General features: G+C 43.6%; 1 protein-coding gene across 15 annotated transcripts in view; it reads right to left on the reverse strand.

Annotated features, from left to right (window-relative positions):
* dlg1a (discs large MAGUK scaffold protein 1a) overlaps positions 1-14,805 on the reverse strand; it is a 173,991-nt gene extending 159,186 nt beyond the window's left edge. For all 15 annotated transcript variants that reach the window (XM_061240220.1, XM_061240219.1, XM_061240217.1 and 12 more), the window contains exons 1-2: positions 14,002-14,805; positions 13,431-13,562 (exon numbers count right to left, since the gene is read on the reverse strand). In XM_061240220.1, coding sequence (XP_061096204.1) covers positions 13,431-13,562; positions 14,002-14,020 — 151 coding nt within the window. In that variant the 5' untranslated portion in view covers positions 14,021-14,805. The remainder of the gene's footprint in view (positions 1-13,430; positions 13,563-14,001) is intronic.
* Between the last annotated feature and the right edge of the window lie 4,091 nt (positions 14,806-18,896).

Consider the following 18,896-nt stretch of genomic DNA (forward strand, 5'->3'; position numbering starts at 1 on the left):
GCCCACAGGGTAGAGAAACAGGCTCTGGGGCGGCAGGGCAGAGAGACAGGCTCTGGGGCAGCAGGGTAGAGAGACAGGCTCTGGGGCAGCAGGGCAGAGAGACAGGCTCTGGGGCAGCAGGGCAGAGAGACAGGCTCTGGGGCAGCAGGGCAGAGAGACAGGCTCTGGGGCAGCAGGGCAGAGAGACAGGCTCTGGGGCAGCAGGGCAGAGAGACAGGCTCTGGTACAGCAGGGCAGAGAGACAGGCTCTGGGGCAGCAGGGCAGCCAGCAGGGCAGAGAGACAGGCTCTGGGGCAGCAGGGTAGAGAGACAGGCTCTGGGGCAGCAGGGCAGAGAGACAGGCTCTGGGGCAGCAGGGCAGAGAGACAGGCTCTGGGGCGGCAGGGCAGAGAGACAGGCTCTGGGGCAGCAGGGTAGAGAGACAGGCTCTGGGGCAGCAGGGCAGAGAGACAGGCTCTGGGGCAGCAGGGCAGAGAGACAGGCTCTGGTGCAGCAGGGTAGAGAGACAGGCTCTGGGGCAGCAGGGCAGAGAGACAGGCTCTGGGGCGGCAGGGCAGAGAAACAGGCTCTGGGGCAGCAGGGCAGCCAGCAGGGTAGAGAAACAGGCTCTGGGGCAGCAGGGTAGCCAGCAGGGTAGAGAAACAGGCTCTGGGGCAGCAGGGCAGCCAGCAGGGTAGAGAAACAGGCTCTGGACGGTAGGGCAGCCAGCAGCGTACAGAAACAGGCTCTGGGCGGTAGGGCAGCCCACTGTGTTCGACTGGCAACCGGAGAGTTTCCCCCACAGCCTTTAAGACACAAATCAGTGTCAGCATAGCAAGGGCCTGTGTGCTATTGCATAGTTTCGCTCTGTGGTATTCCTAGAGAGCTTGCTGTACACTCTCAGTAAGAAGGGATGTAATATAAAAAAAAACTAAGGTTTCAAATAAATGTTTTTTTACATGTTTAACTGGGAACTAGAACATTTATTATTAAGGTTGATATGACAGTGGCGTTTCTCTAGTGTTGGCCCAACTAATCTCACTCACTCAGCATATACACAACCTTCCAACTAATCCCAGTCATTTAGCCTCTACAAGACCCTAACCAATCCCAATGGCCCTGCATACCCACCCCCTAACAAATCCCAGTCATTCAGCATAGAAACATACAGACCCTAACTAATCCAAGTCACTCAGCATACATGACCCATAACTAATCCCAGTCTGCCAGCACACCCACCCGCTAACTAATCCCAGTCACTGACTAGCTACATCAAGTAATTGCCTTCTGCACAATCACTTTCACATCACAGAGCGCAAAGCACTGCGTAGCATACAACATTTATTATATGAAAGCTTGAGATGAATGATTTTTATCAAGTGAATACACTTCCATTTCCCCGACATTGCAAGTCACTCTGGATAAGACCACTATATTTATGTCATGAAAGGAGGAGATGTGTCAACATGTTCAAAGGTGGATCAAATTGCAACAATAATTACAATAGTAATTTTTTTTTTTTTTTTTTTTAACGAATTATGAAAATATTAAGTGGTCTCCATATCAGTTAAAAAGGATAAGTGCAACTGATTGCTGAAGCCACAGCCAAAATCAACAAGAAATTCTAAACAGACTTCCCAATTCCTCTCGAGGAACTGAACCAACCAGTAAAATAACTTCCCCGATATAAATTAGCACTAAATGGGAGGGAAATTGAGCTGTAATCTAACCCCAGCCTGAGGCAGTCAAATGGCTGTTGGGACAGAAGATCTGTAGACTACAGAGCAGTGACTGAGTAGAGTCACACCGTGTCACATAGCTGGGAAGTCTAATTAGTCTCATCAACAGCAATCACACCCATGAGTCAAACTCACATTGTGAGATTCAGCTCTGAGCATATATATTTTAAATACTTTAAATTCCAGAGCAGGAGGTGAACAACGGACATTGCGATGCTATTTTAACTGTCCCCAAAACCTGTCCACCTTGAAAACGCAACGTCAGGTCCAGGAACATTGCCTCAGGCTGAGCAAAAGGTCGGCTCCAAAGACTGCAGAAGAAATATGGACCAAGTGCCTGTTACATCACCCACTGACTATCCATGGGGTCGCGAAAAGCTTTTTGAAACCGAGGAAGTCAAGTTGACTGGTGCCGCCATGTTGTACAATCTGGAGCCAGAGACTTTGCAGTAGGGCAGTGGAGAGTGACTCAGCAGTGATGCAAACTGTCTCTGATTCGTCCACAAAGTATTGCTGTACTGTCCTTATAACACAATAACTTAAACAGTACACACCGGTGCCAACCACAGTGGCGCTAGTTAGCAGCGTCTCTCTATAACACCAGGAAATTAGTACCAAAAAAGAAGCCCGGTTTTGCCGCTTGGTTCACCCCAGGCCTTTGACTTGGTAGGGAAGGCACAAACAGAGGAGAAGTCATCAGAGCCAAACCCAGGCCATATTAAAACACGCAAGTCTGTCATTACATGACATGTAGAACAGTGGAAAGAAAATGCTTATGACTGTACTACACAATACCATAACAAGTAGTTACAGACATTTAATTTATTATAAAAACAGTAATTTAGAACAACCAGTTGGAAACTAGTCATTTGCATTGGCTCCCCAGCGACATCCATTTTGTTTTGTTGAAAACCCTGTTCAAAATGCACACCCAGTGCTAAAGGGCTTACTGTCTGCGACAGCCCTTTATTTATAAGCAAAATTATTCAATTATCATTCCATCAATAACCCATCAATTATTAAAGGAACTTGCTTAAACAATGGAGAAATTAATCAGACATTTAATCCATGCAAATCTCTCGCTTTCCCTTGGTAAAGGAACAGACCGGTGCCTTCGGACCACTGGAGAGGGGCTTTTCGGATCATCCCAGTCTTTAAATAGCCCGGGGGAACTATTTTCCCCTCGCACCGTTCAAGATTCCCTAAATATAGACCGAGGAGATGCGAGATCCAAGTAGAGTGCGGTGAATCTAGGCTCGGTTCACAAGCCGTCGGCATGGAAAGGGTAACGAAAACGCACACGAATACAGCTGCATTATGGGATTTCTTCTGCCACAGACACAGACTTTACCGAAAGGAAAGTCTTCAGAGAAAGACTACTATTAGTAGTACTACTCCATCCATTCATCCATTATCTGAACCCGCTTATCCTGAACAGGGTTGCAGGGGGGCTGGAGCCTATCCCAGCATACATTGGCCGAAAGGCAGGAATACACCCTGGACAGGTCGCCAGTCCATCGCAGGGCACACACCATTCACTCACACACTCATACCTATGGGCAATTTAGACTCTCCAATCAGCCTAACCTGCATGTCTTTGGACTGTGGGAGGAATCCGGAGTACCCGGAGGAAACCCACGCAGACACGGGGAGAACATGCAAACTCCGCACAGAGAGGCCCTTGCCGACAGGGATTCGAACCCAGGACCTCCTTGCTGTGAGGCGGCAGTGCTACCCACTGCACCATCCGTGCCGCCTAGTAGTACTACTACTGAACAATAAATCCTATATGATACACTGATAAGTACTAGCAGGGAGTATAGACACGCACAACAATGCATCTTCCTGGAGAAAGAAAATGAAAGTAATCGGACATGTTCCACATGACCATGTTGACCCCGACATCTCCCCTTTCCTTATCGTCCATGAACAGTTCACGGCCCTGCTTGAGACGAGGCCTTAACAACACCCACACATTTAGGACTTTTGGCACTTAAAAGAGTGGCACAGAAATGCAAAGAGTTATTTGTCCGACCCGTTCTCCCTTCAACAGGAGACGGCGAACAAACAGGAGGGCTGCAGTCTGCCGTTTGACTACATCAATACATCACTTACTGAACACGCACGCTTCACTTCTCTGGAGTTAACACTTCACCCGAGTGCCTGTGTATCGATCAATACCTTTACTGTCTGAGACGGGAGAGCTGCTTTCCAGACAGGCAGACTCACGGTACACTTAACACAACAAACTGGCAAATAGATATACACTCAGTGAGGACTTTATTAGGTGAGCTGTACACCAGCTTGTTAATGCAAATATTTAAATCAGCCAATCATGTGGCAGCGACTAAATGCATAAAAGCATACCGACATGGTCAAGAGGTTCAGCTGTTGTTCAGACCAAATGTGAAAATGGGGAAGACGTGATGTAAGTGACTTTGACCGTGGAATGATTTGAGTTTGAGCATCTCAGAAACTGCTGATCTTGTGTGATTTTCACGCACAACAGTCTCTAGAGTTTGCAGTGAGCAGCAGTTCTGCGCGCAAAAACGTGCTGTTAATGAGAGAGGTTCGAGGAGAAAGGCCAGACTGGCCAGACTGGTCAAAGCTGAGAGGAAGGTGACATGAAAGCAGATAACCACACATTACAACAGTGGTATGCAGAAGAGCATCTCTGTTCAACCATGAAAACAAAGTAAGATATGCATATGGTTATTTTCTGAACTGCATGGATTTTATACATTGGCCACATATACGTTTGCCCGATTAAGTTCCACAAATAGTAAACATCTGTGTTGAGGCTTTAAGGTCCAAGCAACGAATTAAATTATCCAACAACAGCAACACAAACATTCTATCTTATTAACCCTGCTTAGAGGCATTTTTACTAGAAACACGACTCCGACAAGGTCCGGTGGTTACACTTTAATTTAATGCCGAGCTGAATCAATTACTGCTTACTACCATACAATCACTTACAGAAGTGCATTTAACATGGTAGGCAAACACCACTGGAGTGAGTGATACACAATTAATCAACTAAGTGTTACTGTCGAGTTGTTTGCCTCAGTCAAAATAAAAGTAGAGCTGCATGCACGTAGTCTGAAAAGCATGTAGTCTGAAAAGGTGGGTTTTAGCCACTTATGTACTGTTGATTCACTCCTGGTTCAGCCTGTGACTTCTGCAAGTCCTTTCACAGAGGCAGACCCAGGCTATTGAAATTAGCTGGGTCCGTGTTATTTTATACTTCCTATTTTAGTATCATTTTAGTATCAATGTGGGCAGTGGGGAAATTTAACGATGGTGAAAGGCAGCCGATGAAACTAAACTAAAACACCACTGAAACCAGGGCCATACTACTTCTTATGAATGTATTCGCTACTGTATGTTGCATATACAGTATTTACTGTATATAAGTATGATGTATCCAAGTGCAAACATGGGCAAGTTCAAAGTGGGGTTGATGACTGTATTTGTATTTTACAAAACAGGTACTGTTGTGTCCAAGGCAGATTTCCTTTGGGACAACAAAGTTGCTTATCTTATCTTTCTCTTTTGAAAGGGAGGAAGGAGAAACTTCTGCAATGCAACGGAGCTCAGCAATCAAACAGAGAGTCTGGTTTCCTTGCAGCCGGGCACACCAAGCACCTGAACCACAGCCTTCAAACGCAATCACACATACACACACACCTGACCACAGGTATATACATATCACCATTTTCTTTCTCTGCTTAAAAAATGTAACAAAAAAACGCTCCCTCATTTTTGTTTATTTAGTGGAACTGCACCAAACCCACCAGGACGACTTCGACATCCCAAGGGCATGACTGGAAAGAACACAGATAACTTTTATTGGCTGCCAGCTAATTACAGCCTAATGAGTTTGCTTAGCTGGGACTGTAAACTATTATGGGCTCTCAAATGAAATTAGTTTCATCGAGCGTATTTTGTCGGGAAAATGCATCCATAAACACTGAAAACACAGATAGAATGCTAGATAATGACAGACGGTCTTCAAATTACTCCCGTTTTCTGTAATTTGAGGCTAAATGCCTCATTCATACAGAATACTTGGAACTGCACCAAAACTTTTGGCACACCCACTAACAAAATGTCTGGCTCAATAAGTAGGGGTTTTCAATTTCAGAGTGCAAAAATAATGCGCGAATAAAAACATCATAAACCACAGCTAAAATGCGTTCTCCCACGAATAACGGGTGTGTCTTATGACAGAATACCACTTATTTCATCCAAGTATTGCACTAGTTCTCCATGTGGTGGTAGTGGTCTTACGTAGACCTCCTCCGATGAATGAAGTTTTGCGGTGTCAGCAACACAGTAGACAATCGTGATGAAGAAACAAGCACAGGATTCCTCCAGGGCCTACAGACAGTTCACACACCAGCCACAGAGGCCTCCTGCTCAGATATGGAACGTCTTTAATAGAGAAAGCCTGCACACGACCCCACGGGCTGAGGTAGCAGGGGCTAACACAGGAAATGTACTCCACAGAATATCTGCACAGTAGAGATAAAAAAATAAACATAGCAATTTTATTTGCAAAGCGCTTTTCACAGCAGACGGTCCCCCAAAGATGCTTTACAGAGTAACAGAAGGGAAGAAAAATGGAAAATATCAGCCCTGAGCCCGCAAATAGCATATGAGGTAAACAAATCCTTAGAAGAAAAACCCCCAAACAGTGGCAAGACAAAACTCCCCAATGGGAAGAGATCTTCAGAGGAAACTGGCAACAGGGGGATGCCCATCCTCCGCTGGCCTACAGGTTAAGATGGTAACAGTTCAGGTATTAAATTAGCAGGTAATCAAGAAAGTCCAAAACCTGATAATCTTACAACACCAAAATTTTCCAGTATTAGGATTTATATCCATACAAGCAAAATCGGGAAAGTCTTTCAGAAGTAGACCGCTGATGATTTTCCAGTGGAATTAATTTGCTTCTTCACATCCAATGCATAAAAAAATCTAAACTAGCCTAACCTATATTTTCCTTTCAATAAAGTATCAACTCAGCAAAGTTTGCAGCTGGACAGACTTTGGAGAATCATCAAGTACAAAAAAATGTCTGAGTAGGATCAGTCTAGTTCGAGATGGGAGCTGTTCTTACACAGACAAAATCTCACCATGCAACGCAAAAGACTGACAACTCGATGCCTCTCTTCAGAGTGGTCACTCAACATTGTGTGCAAACTCTCCAAACAAGGGCCACGGTGACAGAAGAATGATCGCTCTCAGTTTATAGACCACGGACTGAGTTTATGACCGTGCCTTAGGGATGGCCTCCAGGTCACAGTCGAATCCAACCACAGCAACCATAGCACAAAATGTATTTTAGTGGGGGGTTTAAAAAAAAAAAAAAAAAATACACAGTGAATGTCAAGGACATTATTTAAATTAAGCAGGGCCGTTAGTCTAAACTGGGCCATCCACTCCTTCAGGAAAATTCACCCCCCCCCCCCCCCCCATTCACGGACACAAATAGTCATGACTATGCCACTCATGTTCAAAAGTCTCAAACGCAGTGGGAAGTCTGACAGAGACAAAGCGGGGGGAAACAGAGGAGGGCGAACTGGATCCGAGCTGGCATTCACGACTCTGACCAATGGAAGAGCAGGGGCGGGGCTACGCACATCTCTGGCCAATAAGACGCTCGTCAGTACTGCACTTCAACGCTTCTGTGCACCCACCGTACCGCACCCTCCCCCCTCTGCTGTAAAGAGGGGAAAAGCAGCAAATCAGCAGAGAGGATTATGGGAAGGTAATCATGTCCAGCAGAGCGATAAAACAAATTTACAGTCTCTGTCCATACATATCTTCAGGACACAGAAATTGGAAACTGACATGCAAATCTTTTCTTTTCCCCATTAGCAACATACATATAAACAAGGAAGAGGGCGTATGGTGTGTGCGTGTCCGTGTGGCATGTGTACATACACACACGTGTTCTGCACACATACATGACGCAACATCACGAGTTAGAAACTAAACGACATGCCGGTTTCAGGATGTTTGCAAGGCCAAGCACACGCAAACCCATGGTGCAGAGCCTGATAAATAAAGAGAAATCACCTGACGAGATATTAGCTGGCCCTGGAAGAGTGAAATCCATATTAAGAGGACCTACAAAGAGCTGTCAATCAAACCCGTTTGTCCCAATGAAAAAGCTCCAATCCCAACAGCAAAAGACGATGACTGGCTGAAATCAGTGAGTCACAAAGTAGCACCACCTCAATCTGGCTTTGAGAAAATGTCACTCTCACATCATTAATATTATTACAGCATGTACATTACATGAGGGTGTGGGGCTACAACTAAAACTATACATCTTACAGAAATAGGGTCAGTTTGATGGTCATGTGCTGGGCTGGCATGGTTAATCTCCATGGCAAGGACCACGCGGGTGACATGTTTCCAGAATCTTCAAAGTGCCGTGTGACTAAAGACAGAGACACGCATTCCACACGTCTTTTTCCAGTGAGCGGTAACTGAATCGATCTGCAGATGATCAGAAATCTTCCAGACTAACTAAAGATAGATTTCAATAAAAAAAAAAACCCTGAGCTTGGTTCTGGTCAAGGTTTCTTCCTGTTAGTCAGGGAGTTTTTCCTTGCCACTGTCGCCCTATTCTTGCTCAGGCCTGGGCTCTTTGTAAAGATGCTTTGTGATAATCTTGTATTGTAAAAAGGGCTATGCAAATAAAATTGAATTGAACTGAGATTGAAATACACAATTTGTACATTTCTGTTTCATTAATGTTGTGAACTTAACCCTTTAATGAGTGACCTCACCAATATTCTTAAGTTAAGTTAACTGAACATTCTAATACTGATAACAATCCCTACTGGTATTGCGAAGCAATGGAGTTCTAGAACACCAACTTCTGCAAAATCATTCCAAGAAACATACTCTTCAAAGACTTAAACAGAACCCTGTACAACCCTTCTACAGTAGAACTGGTGCTCCAGCGGTGACTAATTCAAAATGTATGATGTGGAGTGACCAAAGGGGCCGGCAGGCTTTGCGCTGTGGAGAAGACCATTCCTACACAAGAATGTGGACTACCTCACTTTCGCCTGTCAGCTCCTACTCATTTGCTCTTATCGTAGTCATGCCATGAAGATATTTTTTCAAGGTACTTGCAACACAGATCCGTTTGGTACATTCACAAGGCATTAAATCTACCTCAGTGGCTCGCAATGCAGCACTGTTAATAATATGAATTAATATAATGCATTATTTACAACTGCTGAACTCTTTTCAAACATCTTCTGTGGTCGGTTCTGCAAACAGCACCAGCTAGCTACATGAATATTTCAGGGTCATTGCAATGACGGAGTTATCATTTTATTAGTTTACAGTCAAGTGCAGTGTAGGTTTGTCCATATCATAAACTTGAGCACTTTATTCAATTCAGGGTGAAAGCCGTTTGTTGGCTTCATTCGAAAACACCATTAGACTCACAACTTACAGCTTAGTACATGGCTGAATATCTTCACTGTTTAAAATTACTACCATTTCAAAACAACTAATATAATGCAGTGCACATAGCAAGAGCATTACCAGAAAATTATTCTTTTTGCATGCCATTTCAAGGCCCACTTCAATTCCACCTAGAACTCACCACAGCTTGGGAAACAATGGTCTAGACAAGTCTAACTGTTAGACGACGAGTTTATGGAAATAATTCAAAGCACGCTCATAAAACAACCAAATAAACTGGCAAGCTATAAAGAAGTGCTTCCTTGTCTGACATAAACTATCAAAAGGGAAAGCACCGGTTAAACGAGCCGATCGATGTGTCGCCTTAACAGCACGCTGGCAAATAGCCTGGTTCTCAGTTTGCGGCTTTTCTCACGACCACCGAGAAAACCAACAATTAAATTCTTCCAGAAACAAGAGGATCCCTCCACAGAATAAACTGTAAAGCAGTGTGCATCAGAGAGAGCTGACCAACGAGGGCCGTATCCGTTTCAGCTTTTCATGCCAACTCCTGGCCTTAATGACTTAATTAGCCCTAAAATCTACGCCATCTCACATTAAAGCTACATTTCTCGATAAGCGCATGAATGACAGCCAAAGACTATTCTTGTGTCCCTGTACGAAATGTTCTACTGAGATATAATCCAGGAATGAACACAGTGTTGGGGTGTGCAGCCAGTTAGCTCATTTAGCCAGGGTAAGTGGTAGAAACAAAAACCTGCACAAAGACCAGCCCTCCAGCCCCGGAACCGTCCACCCCCATATCAGCACATGTTTGTTCCATGACAAGGTTTCTCTTTTCTGACTGTACAAAAGGAAAACTAAGGAAGTTAAAAAAAGAAGTTGCAAAGTCAGTACAGACTGGCCCTGCGAGTTCTCACCTCGCTGTGTTTTTGTGGTGCAAAAGTTTGAAAGCTTGCAGTGCTAGGCACTGATTCACAAAGTGACAAACGACACGGGCAATTCTGAAAATGAGACCTACACTATGTAAACTGTGTTTTGGCTCGGGTATGAACAAACTTTAGGCTGGCCACAGGGGGGAACAACCGGGTGTGTGGTCGATGCTAAATCCTATTGTGCAAAATAAACCAAAAATAAACAAATTATTACCTGGCCAAAAATATAGGCCTAATACTTCTCTTAAAATGTCCCCTGCACCTGGTAGATTAACTGTACTATTAAAAGTCAGGTTAATACAACAGGCATGTGTTCATCATATCATGTTCCATGGTGAGAACATGCAAGAGGGACTTTGACCAGTCGACAAACAACTTTGAACTTTCAGGTCCCCCAGTTGCTATTTTTTCCAAGCCTGGCGGCACCGCTTGCCCCTGTAACATTTTACGGGTAGTTAATCAGTTCAGCTCTAGAGCAAAAATTAAAATGGCAATTTAACTCGACAAAACACACAACAGCCTGTGTCCAAGGAAAGGCCACAACTGAAGCCGCAATAATCTCTATGTTTCTAGCAGACTGTGCTTGTGGTTGTTTCTATGAGAAAATCATATAGGCTACCCAAGTAACCATGACAGGAGAGAAGAGACTAGGACACTGCCATTGTTTACACAAGGTGCACTAGTAACATTTACTTCTGATGAAATTCTAAGCAAAGTATAGGCCTGCTGACCTTTAAGTTAAACATAGTCTTAATGTTTAACAAATGAACATCTATTCTGACGTGCTGAATCTGCTTTTACAATAAGTTATGTGAACATGTAGAAGTGTTTCTAAAGTACATATTTCTGGTTTTGGCTAACATGCATATTTTTGGTTTGGAATGTTCTAGAAGGTCTTTCATATATTTTCTCCTGTATACTGACAGCTATCCTATCTGCCACGCAGTGAGATTCATCAAAAGGTCACAACGACTAATGTTTTTCCATTCCAAATTAAAACAAAACAAGAGATCAGCCTCCAAACTGTGCTGGTCAGGCTACTCGGATATATCATTTCAGAAACAAGAGCGTCTCTGTTGAATTAGGCCCACACATGCGGACCGGAATACTCACAATTCCCCAATGTATTGAATTATGGACCTAACATCTTACGAGGGGAAAAAGTTGCTGTTCTGTTGATTTTTCTGGAATTTCAGTCAACTTACAAGCCACCTGGAAGCACACACTGCCCATTCACCACATCCTCAATTACAAACAGCTTCCTAAAGAAGCAAAGAACTACAAAAACATTCAGATGTAAATGTAGTGTAAAAAAGGACAGCTCCAAAGAACAAGAAAAAAAGAAAAAAAAACAGGCAGCTAAGCAAAAAGAAAAAACTGCACTTTTCCTTGGAGCTCCTCTCTGGTCTAAAAGGGTGTACACAATCATCTTCATTTTGAGAGAAACTGGGCATTTCAGCTAAGCTCTGAACCAGGATTGTCCAGTTTTATCCGAAAAGGGTCGGTGTTTTAGCCCAGCACCAAGACACCCCGATTGCACTCATCAAGGTCTTGGTTGACATGCTAATTAATGAGGAGTTAATTAGTAGAATCAGGTGCTGGGTTAAAACAAAAACCTGCACCCCCATGAGCCCTTTCAGGAGAAGACTGGCGCTGGCCCCTGCCACTCTGTGATAGGACAATGAAAGAGAAGGTCGTAACAAGCAAAGCCTTCCGTTCCCAAGCGAAATATAGATTTTATTAAATTCCAGGTTTTTCCACAGACAACTGTCCCAAAGACACTTTACAGAGTAATAAGAAAGGGAAAAGGGGGAAATACTAGCCCTAAGCCTAAGCCCCCAAATAGCATGAGGTAAAAATTGCCCAGTGGGGAGAAAAACCTTCCAACAGTCACCCACGAAGGGAAGAAATCTTGGAAAGAAAGGGGGATGCCCATCCTCCGCTGGCCTATAGGTTGAGATGGTAACAATCTCAGCTTATCTAACTCCGTACAGCAGCACTGAGACATCCGACCGCCAGCCTTCTTTTGGGAGCAGTTTACAAAGAAACACTAAACGTTTCGGAGCAGGTTACAATGAGTGTCATCGAGATGGCCACATTTATGGGGGGGGGTGCAGTTACCCTCTCTGGAGACTGCACTCAAAGCCGGGGGTGCAGGGTTAACTCACACCCGGGCGCTTGGGGATTTTAAAACCTCACAGCCCGGTGTGGTCGCCTTTAGCCTTTATTTGGCACCGTTTGAAATGCCAGGTTACTGTCAAAGACCCTACAATAGACTCAGATAGACCACCAGCCAAATGAAAGGGGAAAAAAAACAGACGTGCCAGACCAGCTATTAAAAAGAAGGATAAAATAGTGTGCAGCCATATCAGGATAATCATGAGAAAGTTTTGCAACTTTAAAAATGTGCTAATCCAAGAAACTGGCTAGATTACACACAGTTCACAAACTCAGTCCCTGTTCACAGACCATTCAATGAACAGACCCAGGCTGACATTTCTACATCTATAAATGTGTCCAGCAGTTGCTAAAGAACAAGGCTTGCCATTCATGCGTCCACTACCTCAATTGCCCAGTCAGCATTTAGAGGGAAACCAAGTCATCAACGTAAGACGCACTGTACAATTGCCCAATCATTAGCAAGACCTTAATACTGCGCAAAATAAATACTAGACTTGGAGCCATGTTATCAAATGGCACGGGATCAGCTCGTCCAGGCGTGTTATTGAGAGGTTTAAGAGTTATTTTCACGTCTAAGTGGGCCAGGATAGCAGCTACCTGCCGAGAGGCACTCCTTACACAAATGAAAGTGGTTTCAGATGCATGGTCACGAGCTTAAAATTATGTGTAAATTTACGGGGTAAATTGAAAGAGCTTGCTAAATCAGACGAGCAGGTTTTTCGACACACAAAATATCATTAACCAAATGGTGACTGTACTGTAAACGTTTCTTTTCATAATAGGTAGGAGTGCAATCGATAAGTTTCTCTAATGACAGCTACATTGACGGTTTGTTAATCTGCACAACGCGGCCCTACTCTGGCAGTTTTGGTGACAGCAAATTCTAAAAACGTCCCGTCTTTGCAATCGGGTATTGAATTAACAATTGCATTAAAAAGCCAATTTATTACGAGACAATACACGATAAACATAGCAAACATTCAAAGAGCGTCAGTTGTCCAAGCATCCGCTTGACATCTTATCATATTTTCATGTTATAATGAAAACACCCTGGAATTCTGAGAACACATCATTCACACACAGAGGAAACTGAGGAAGAGAAGGATGAAGACAATAATATTTGTGAGGTGGTAGATACCTAGGAGAGCCTGAAATAGACTGCTCTGAAAAATGTTGATAACCCTCTCAATCGAGTGTCTCAGCTGTCGGTCCTCGGTTTGACTGAGTTTAGTCCGATATTCCTCCAGCAGTTGCAGTGCACGTTGAGCATCTAAGAAACAACATTCAAAATTAGTTACAGAACTAATAAGCAAAGTTAGAGTGATTTCCAAGCTAAAAATAATTATCAAGTTAACTTGGTGTAGGCTACTACTCCAAAAGGTGTAGTTACTGACACATTGCGCTCGATATTTACAGCGACACGCACGTCCACTGTTTCATGACATGTAACGCAACAAGCTCGACAAACTGGATACAACGGAGTGCTTCCTTCAAGCATTGAAACAGTTGCTTTAGTGGGCTAATGTGTTTCCATGTGTTGTGCTTGCTCTGTATTCTTCCACTAGCCGGCTGATTAATCATTCGCTGCATGTTCTCGCCAATTTACACAGCCGCTAGCTTGCTATAGCACACTGATCTAACACAGACACAACTAAACCATGGTGATCTATACAAAAAAACGTACGAAAGTGGCGCAAAGGGAGACTCACCTTTTTTTCTAACTGGCATTGTTATAATCCAGGTGTAATGAGCAAATAAGCCAATAAAATAACAACGCTAACTATCTAGCCGCAGTGTTTAACCCACGCTACACACACCCTTTTATTTTAAACGTCCTTAGCGCGGCCGTACCAGTGGGAGAGTTTGTTCCGTTTCGCATGAAAGCCGAATAATTCTCCCCCTGATCGCCAAAGCGCTATGCACCTATCTGTTGTAATATTTTACAGTGTCAGCTAGCAAGCTAGCTGCACTAAGGGTTACTTTGGTACCAAACGAACAGAGAATCCGATCTGTGCATTGGCGTCCAAATCCCCACCGGTTCGCAAGCCAGCCAGCCAGCCAGCGAGACACACTTCAGAAACCTGACAGTGGCGAACGGGATTCAGCAGACCTCGCAAGACATGCACACTGGCCGCCTGCGCTCTTTGCTCGCCCTGGGACTTTGATAAACTTTGACAGAAAATTGGAGCGGACCGGTCATCAACCAACCAGGAGGAGGGTCGTGCGGTGCATAATTATGTCAGCGCAACAATCCACATATACTGCCGCGAGACTGCTACAAGTACTAAAACAATCTGAAATAACAAATCCACTTTCAGGTTGACGTATGTGAAGTTCAATCCATGTATTAGCGACGTCCTCCTTCCCTCATACTGGTTGTTCTTCCTCCAAAAATCCTTTCCCCTGATGTTTCCTTATTTTTCCCCTCAAGCCAAACTTCTCTTTCTCTCCCCTCCTGTTTTTTTCTCCTTCCTATATATCCGAAATTCCAAACTTTCCTCCAAAATGGCGTCCTGTACCGAGAAACTCTGTCACGTGATCTCGCTCCCTACCCTTGGCTGCCCAATCGCTAGTGGAGTCGGTGCTGAGCTACCTTCAAGCAAGGGAGGGGAAAGGTGAGACTTGGGAGTTCCTTAAAGCACACAAATATAAAATCACGGTGCTATCACTGTTAACCTCCGGGCAATATTTCATAATCTGAAAAAAATGTACTATATCTGTGCCATGTGCTGTGTTAAGTCATATTTGAATAAAACTCACATTCAGCACAGAATAACCAAACGTACCGTAGCTATAGCTACAGTAAATTGAATGCACTAAAATTGAACTTAACAGTGGTACAAGCACATGAACTTAAAAAGAGCAAGTGAGAATTAAGGAGGATATGACAGTATTATGCCAAGGAAAATGTACAGTACAGTAACATGCAGAACATACTATCAGTTGTACACAATATTGTACATAAGACTGGGGAATATTGAAGCTGACCTTTCACTGATTATATCATGATGTTATTAATTATGAACCCTCCATATGGATCTGCAGTACCCTATAACATCATTTCTAAGAAGGGTAGAGCACTGTGACAGGGGTTATTCCAAATGTCATATCACATTGGGGAATAAGCTTAAAAAACAGGTTTAAAAATGTCTCATCCTACTGAGAAAATAGAAGGTCTGTGAATTCTAGTGTTACAGTCACAAACATATGATCAGAGTTTGACACGTGGCCACTGTGCAGACAGATGTAATTGTGTTAAATTATTACACTGATTATTTTTGGCAAGCATTGCCTGGGAGGCTTGCCCCTTTGCGGCAGCCTCGTAATATATGATGCGATAAAAAGAGGAGGTTTTCAAAGAGGAGACCCTGAGGTACCATCTCGCAGGTCTGAGGAAACACACCAAAAATCCCAGCTCAAGGACATTCAACGTCAGCGGTTCCCAGACTGTGGTCAGGGACCGGCAAATTTCTCACACTTTTAACAGCATCTAAAGACTTATGAAGAGTATTAAAGGCATACTTAACCCAGGACTCTGAATCACCGCACTTGCCTACTATTGAGTATACAAGTTGCATATAAGTTGTAGGCTAGTGTGCCGAATATGACATGGCCCAGGTCAGGTGTACAGGTCATGTGATTCTATATTCCTCCAGCAAAACTCAGATGAGTTGTATTTTCACAAAAGGGAGCTCATTTTGTGAAATTGCAACTAATCTGATTTAGTTTTAAACATATGGAGAACAGCAATGGAGGTGCAGTGGATAGCACTGTCGTCTCACATCAACAATGTCTCAGGTTCAAATCTCAGCCAAGGCATTTCTCCATAAATCCCGGGGGATGAAATGGGTGGAGAGTGGACATTAGTCTGCATTTCTAAAAATCCCAGCTCATTACTCTGTGATGTAGGTTTTACAGGGACATTGCCTGTTTTACAGGGACAGTAAATGCACTGGGTTTGACTGCTGGCCTGGGATTGGTCGAGGCAGGAGCAATTGACACAGGTGATGGCCAGCTGCCTCCATCTGGCCAAGACCCTGGACGCTCACATCTGGTGACCAAACCCCTGCATTCCTCTCACATGCATTAGCAGAGTGAGGGGACAAATCACAGCTCTGTTTTTTACTGGGTTTACCCATCATTTCTGTCTATCTTTACAAAATAATGCTTGTCTAAAATAAATAAATTAATACAAAGATAAATAAATAGCATGCTTATACACTTGAAGGTAGTTTCCTAATCTGTTATGTGGCTACATTGCACAATGCCATGCTTAAAGCTGTAAACTTTACCGAGAAATTGAAAAAATACGCAAAGCAAACTCAAAGCGTACCGCGGGATCAACTTTCCCTGGAGGAAGAGTCTGTGGTGGCGATCAGTGCAAGGCAAGTGGGTGCTTGCTGTGTAGAAAAATAAGAGGGTCAGGCTAAGATGAAGTAAAAGTGCTTCAAGGAAATACTTCTCTCAGAAATCAATTACAGGATTCTCTTCTCTTGGGAGTCTTTTTTTATATTCTCCGAATGGGAGGCACTCTGCCACTCCTAGGAAGAAAAAAAAAAGATTTATAGAATTAATTTAGCACAGCGATGTATAGGAGCATCTTTACAAAGCCTCGCTGTATTCTGGGTGGTTATTGACATTACAATGTCTCCGGTAATATAGCACTCTTTCCACACCACATGCCAAACATTATTTACACCTCCTTTCAACTGCATTGTCATCTCATGCATTTTTGTCCCCGGAGATAGTTTCAGCCTTTATTAACGTCCTTGGCTAAAGACCGATCCTATTTGAGAACACAATAGTATCTGCCCCATTCCCGAACGAACTCAGACGTATGTCTTGTCGGCTCTTGAGACATAAATAACCGCACTATTCCAGCGCCGCTCAAAGGTTCGCACGCGCTCAGAACTGACGCCGTGGCCCAGATTAGAAAGCGGCTCTGCCGAAAAAGGATGTTATTTTAAGATCGTCATGTTTTATGAATGCTATCTTGCTCTGTGAATGGTTGTGTTTTAGCCTCGGTGCAGGAAGAAAGCGTAAACCAGCTCTATGTTATCTGGGCTAACATGCCGGTACACTGACCACTTTATACAAACGCAAAGGAATCACTCAAGGAGAAAGTTCTGCTGTCTCTTTCTTTCTCTCTCCCTACATAAAACAATCTGGTTCAAATTACATAACTATTTATTTATTTATTTATTTAGCTTTGTTTTTTTAAAGGTTAACCAGCTGTTTTAGCATACTAAATATCTCTTCATAAAATGGGTTTTAATCCCTGGTTCTAGCATACCTACGATTGAGAATAAACATAAAGATTCACATTGTTTAACGTGACTTCAGCGTAGTTTTGAGGGGGCACTTCACGCTGTTTGTGACAGCTCATTGCTTAATTGAATAATTTATTTTTAATTGAGTCTTATCCAAGAGTTTGTTTTAATTGGTCAGTGGTGTATGAAGCCAAATCCATGCCAAAAACAGCTATAGCTCAAATCAATTTTATTTACATGGCTTATTTTCAGACAGCCATTTTAGTATCAGAATATCAGACCAAAAAAACCAGACCTGAACCCCCAAATAACAAACACATGAGGTAAAAAAACAAAAACACTCAGTCAGTGGTGAGACACAGACTCAGTAAGGGGGGGGGGGGGGGGGGGGGGGGAGTGATAATGCACTATTTTCAGTGGACAAGCCCATTGACTCATACAATATTTCATACATACAATGTTCCACAGTACGTCCTGTGACATGAATAGCACTCATAGACACAGTGAAAGCAGCCAGGTGGTTTTCCAATGTTAATGTTTTCTTGTGGTTGCAGAGAATGCTATCAGTCCAGTTCGGCCTGTAAGTGTGTATACCTGAGGGAACCAGGAATCATTGCAAGAGTGTTATTCCATGAAATCAATGTTTAGGCAGTCATTCTGTACTTTAGTTTTTTTAGCACTGCTATCGATTGGCGACCTGTCCAGGGTTCAAATCGTGGCCGAACCTCTGACCATGTCTGCATTTTGTGCATTTAGTTTCTGCCACATAATTGGCTGATTAAATATTTGCATTAACAAGCTGGTGTACAGGTCTACCTAATAAGTTGCGCACTGGGTGTATATGCCAGAGGGCTCAGTTTCCTTTGGCCCCTGGCAGCTTGAGAAACTGTAGGCTATTGGCAGCTTGAGAAAGGGTCCAAGTCCTTGTCTATAGCAATAGATATTTCCTTATAATCTATTCAAGTCCATCACTGCGGATGAAGCCTCGGGATAGACCGGGGCTTACCGTATTGTGAATGGGCAGATGGCATCCACCAAATCCTGCCTTACATCATTTAATAAGTATATTAATGCAACCCCCCCTACCCAGCAGAATTAATACATAAGCAGGCTGACGTGCTATTCTCTTCTTCTTAAGTCGGAGGGAATCTTGGTCCAACTTGATCCTTTGCCGTGGCACGATCCCATTCTCAGCGTGTAATCCCCCCCCCCATCGCCCCAGTTCAGAGGTTGAATTTCCTGTTGAAGTATTAATGCGATCCGTGCACCTGGGCTTTTGATCGGGATCTAAGAGCAACCGCTCTGCTGGTTTAGAGGGGAAAAAAAGGAACGAC

The sequence above is a fragment of the Conger conger genome, chromosome 4, assembly GCF_963514075.1.
Source record: "Conger conger chromosome 4, fConCon1.1, whole genome shotgun sequence".
Taxonomy (NCBI): domain Eukaryota; kingdom Metazoa; phylum Chordata; class Actinopteri; order Anguilliformes; family Congridae; genus Conger; species Conger conger.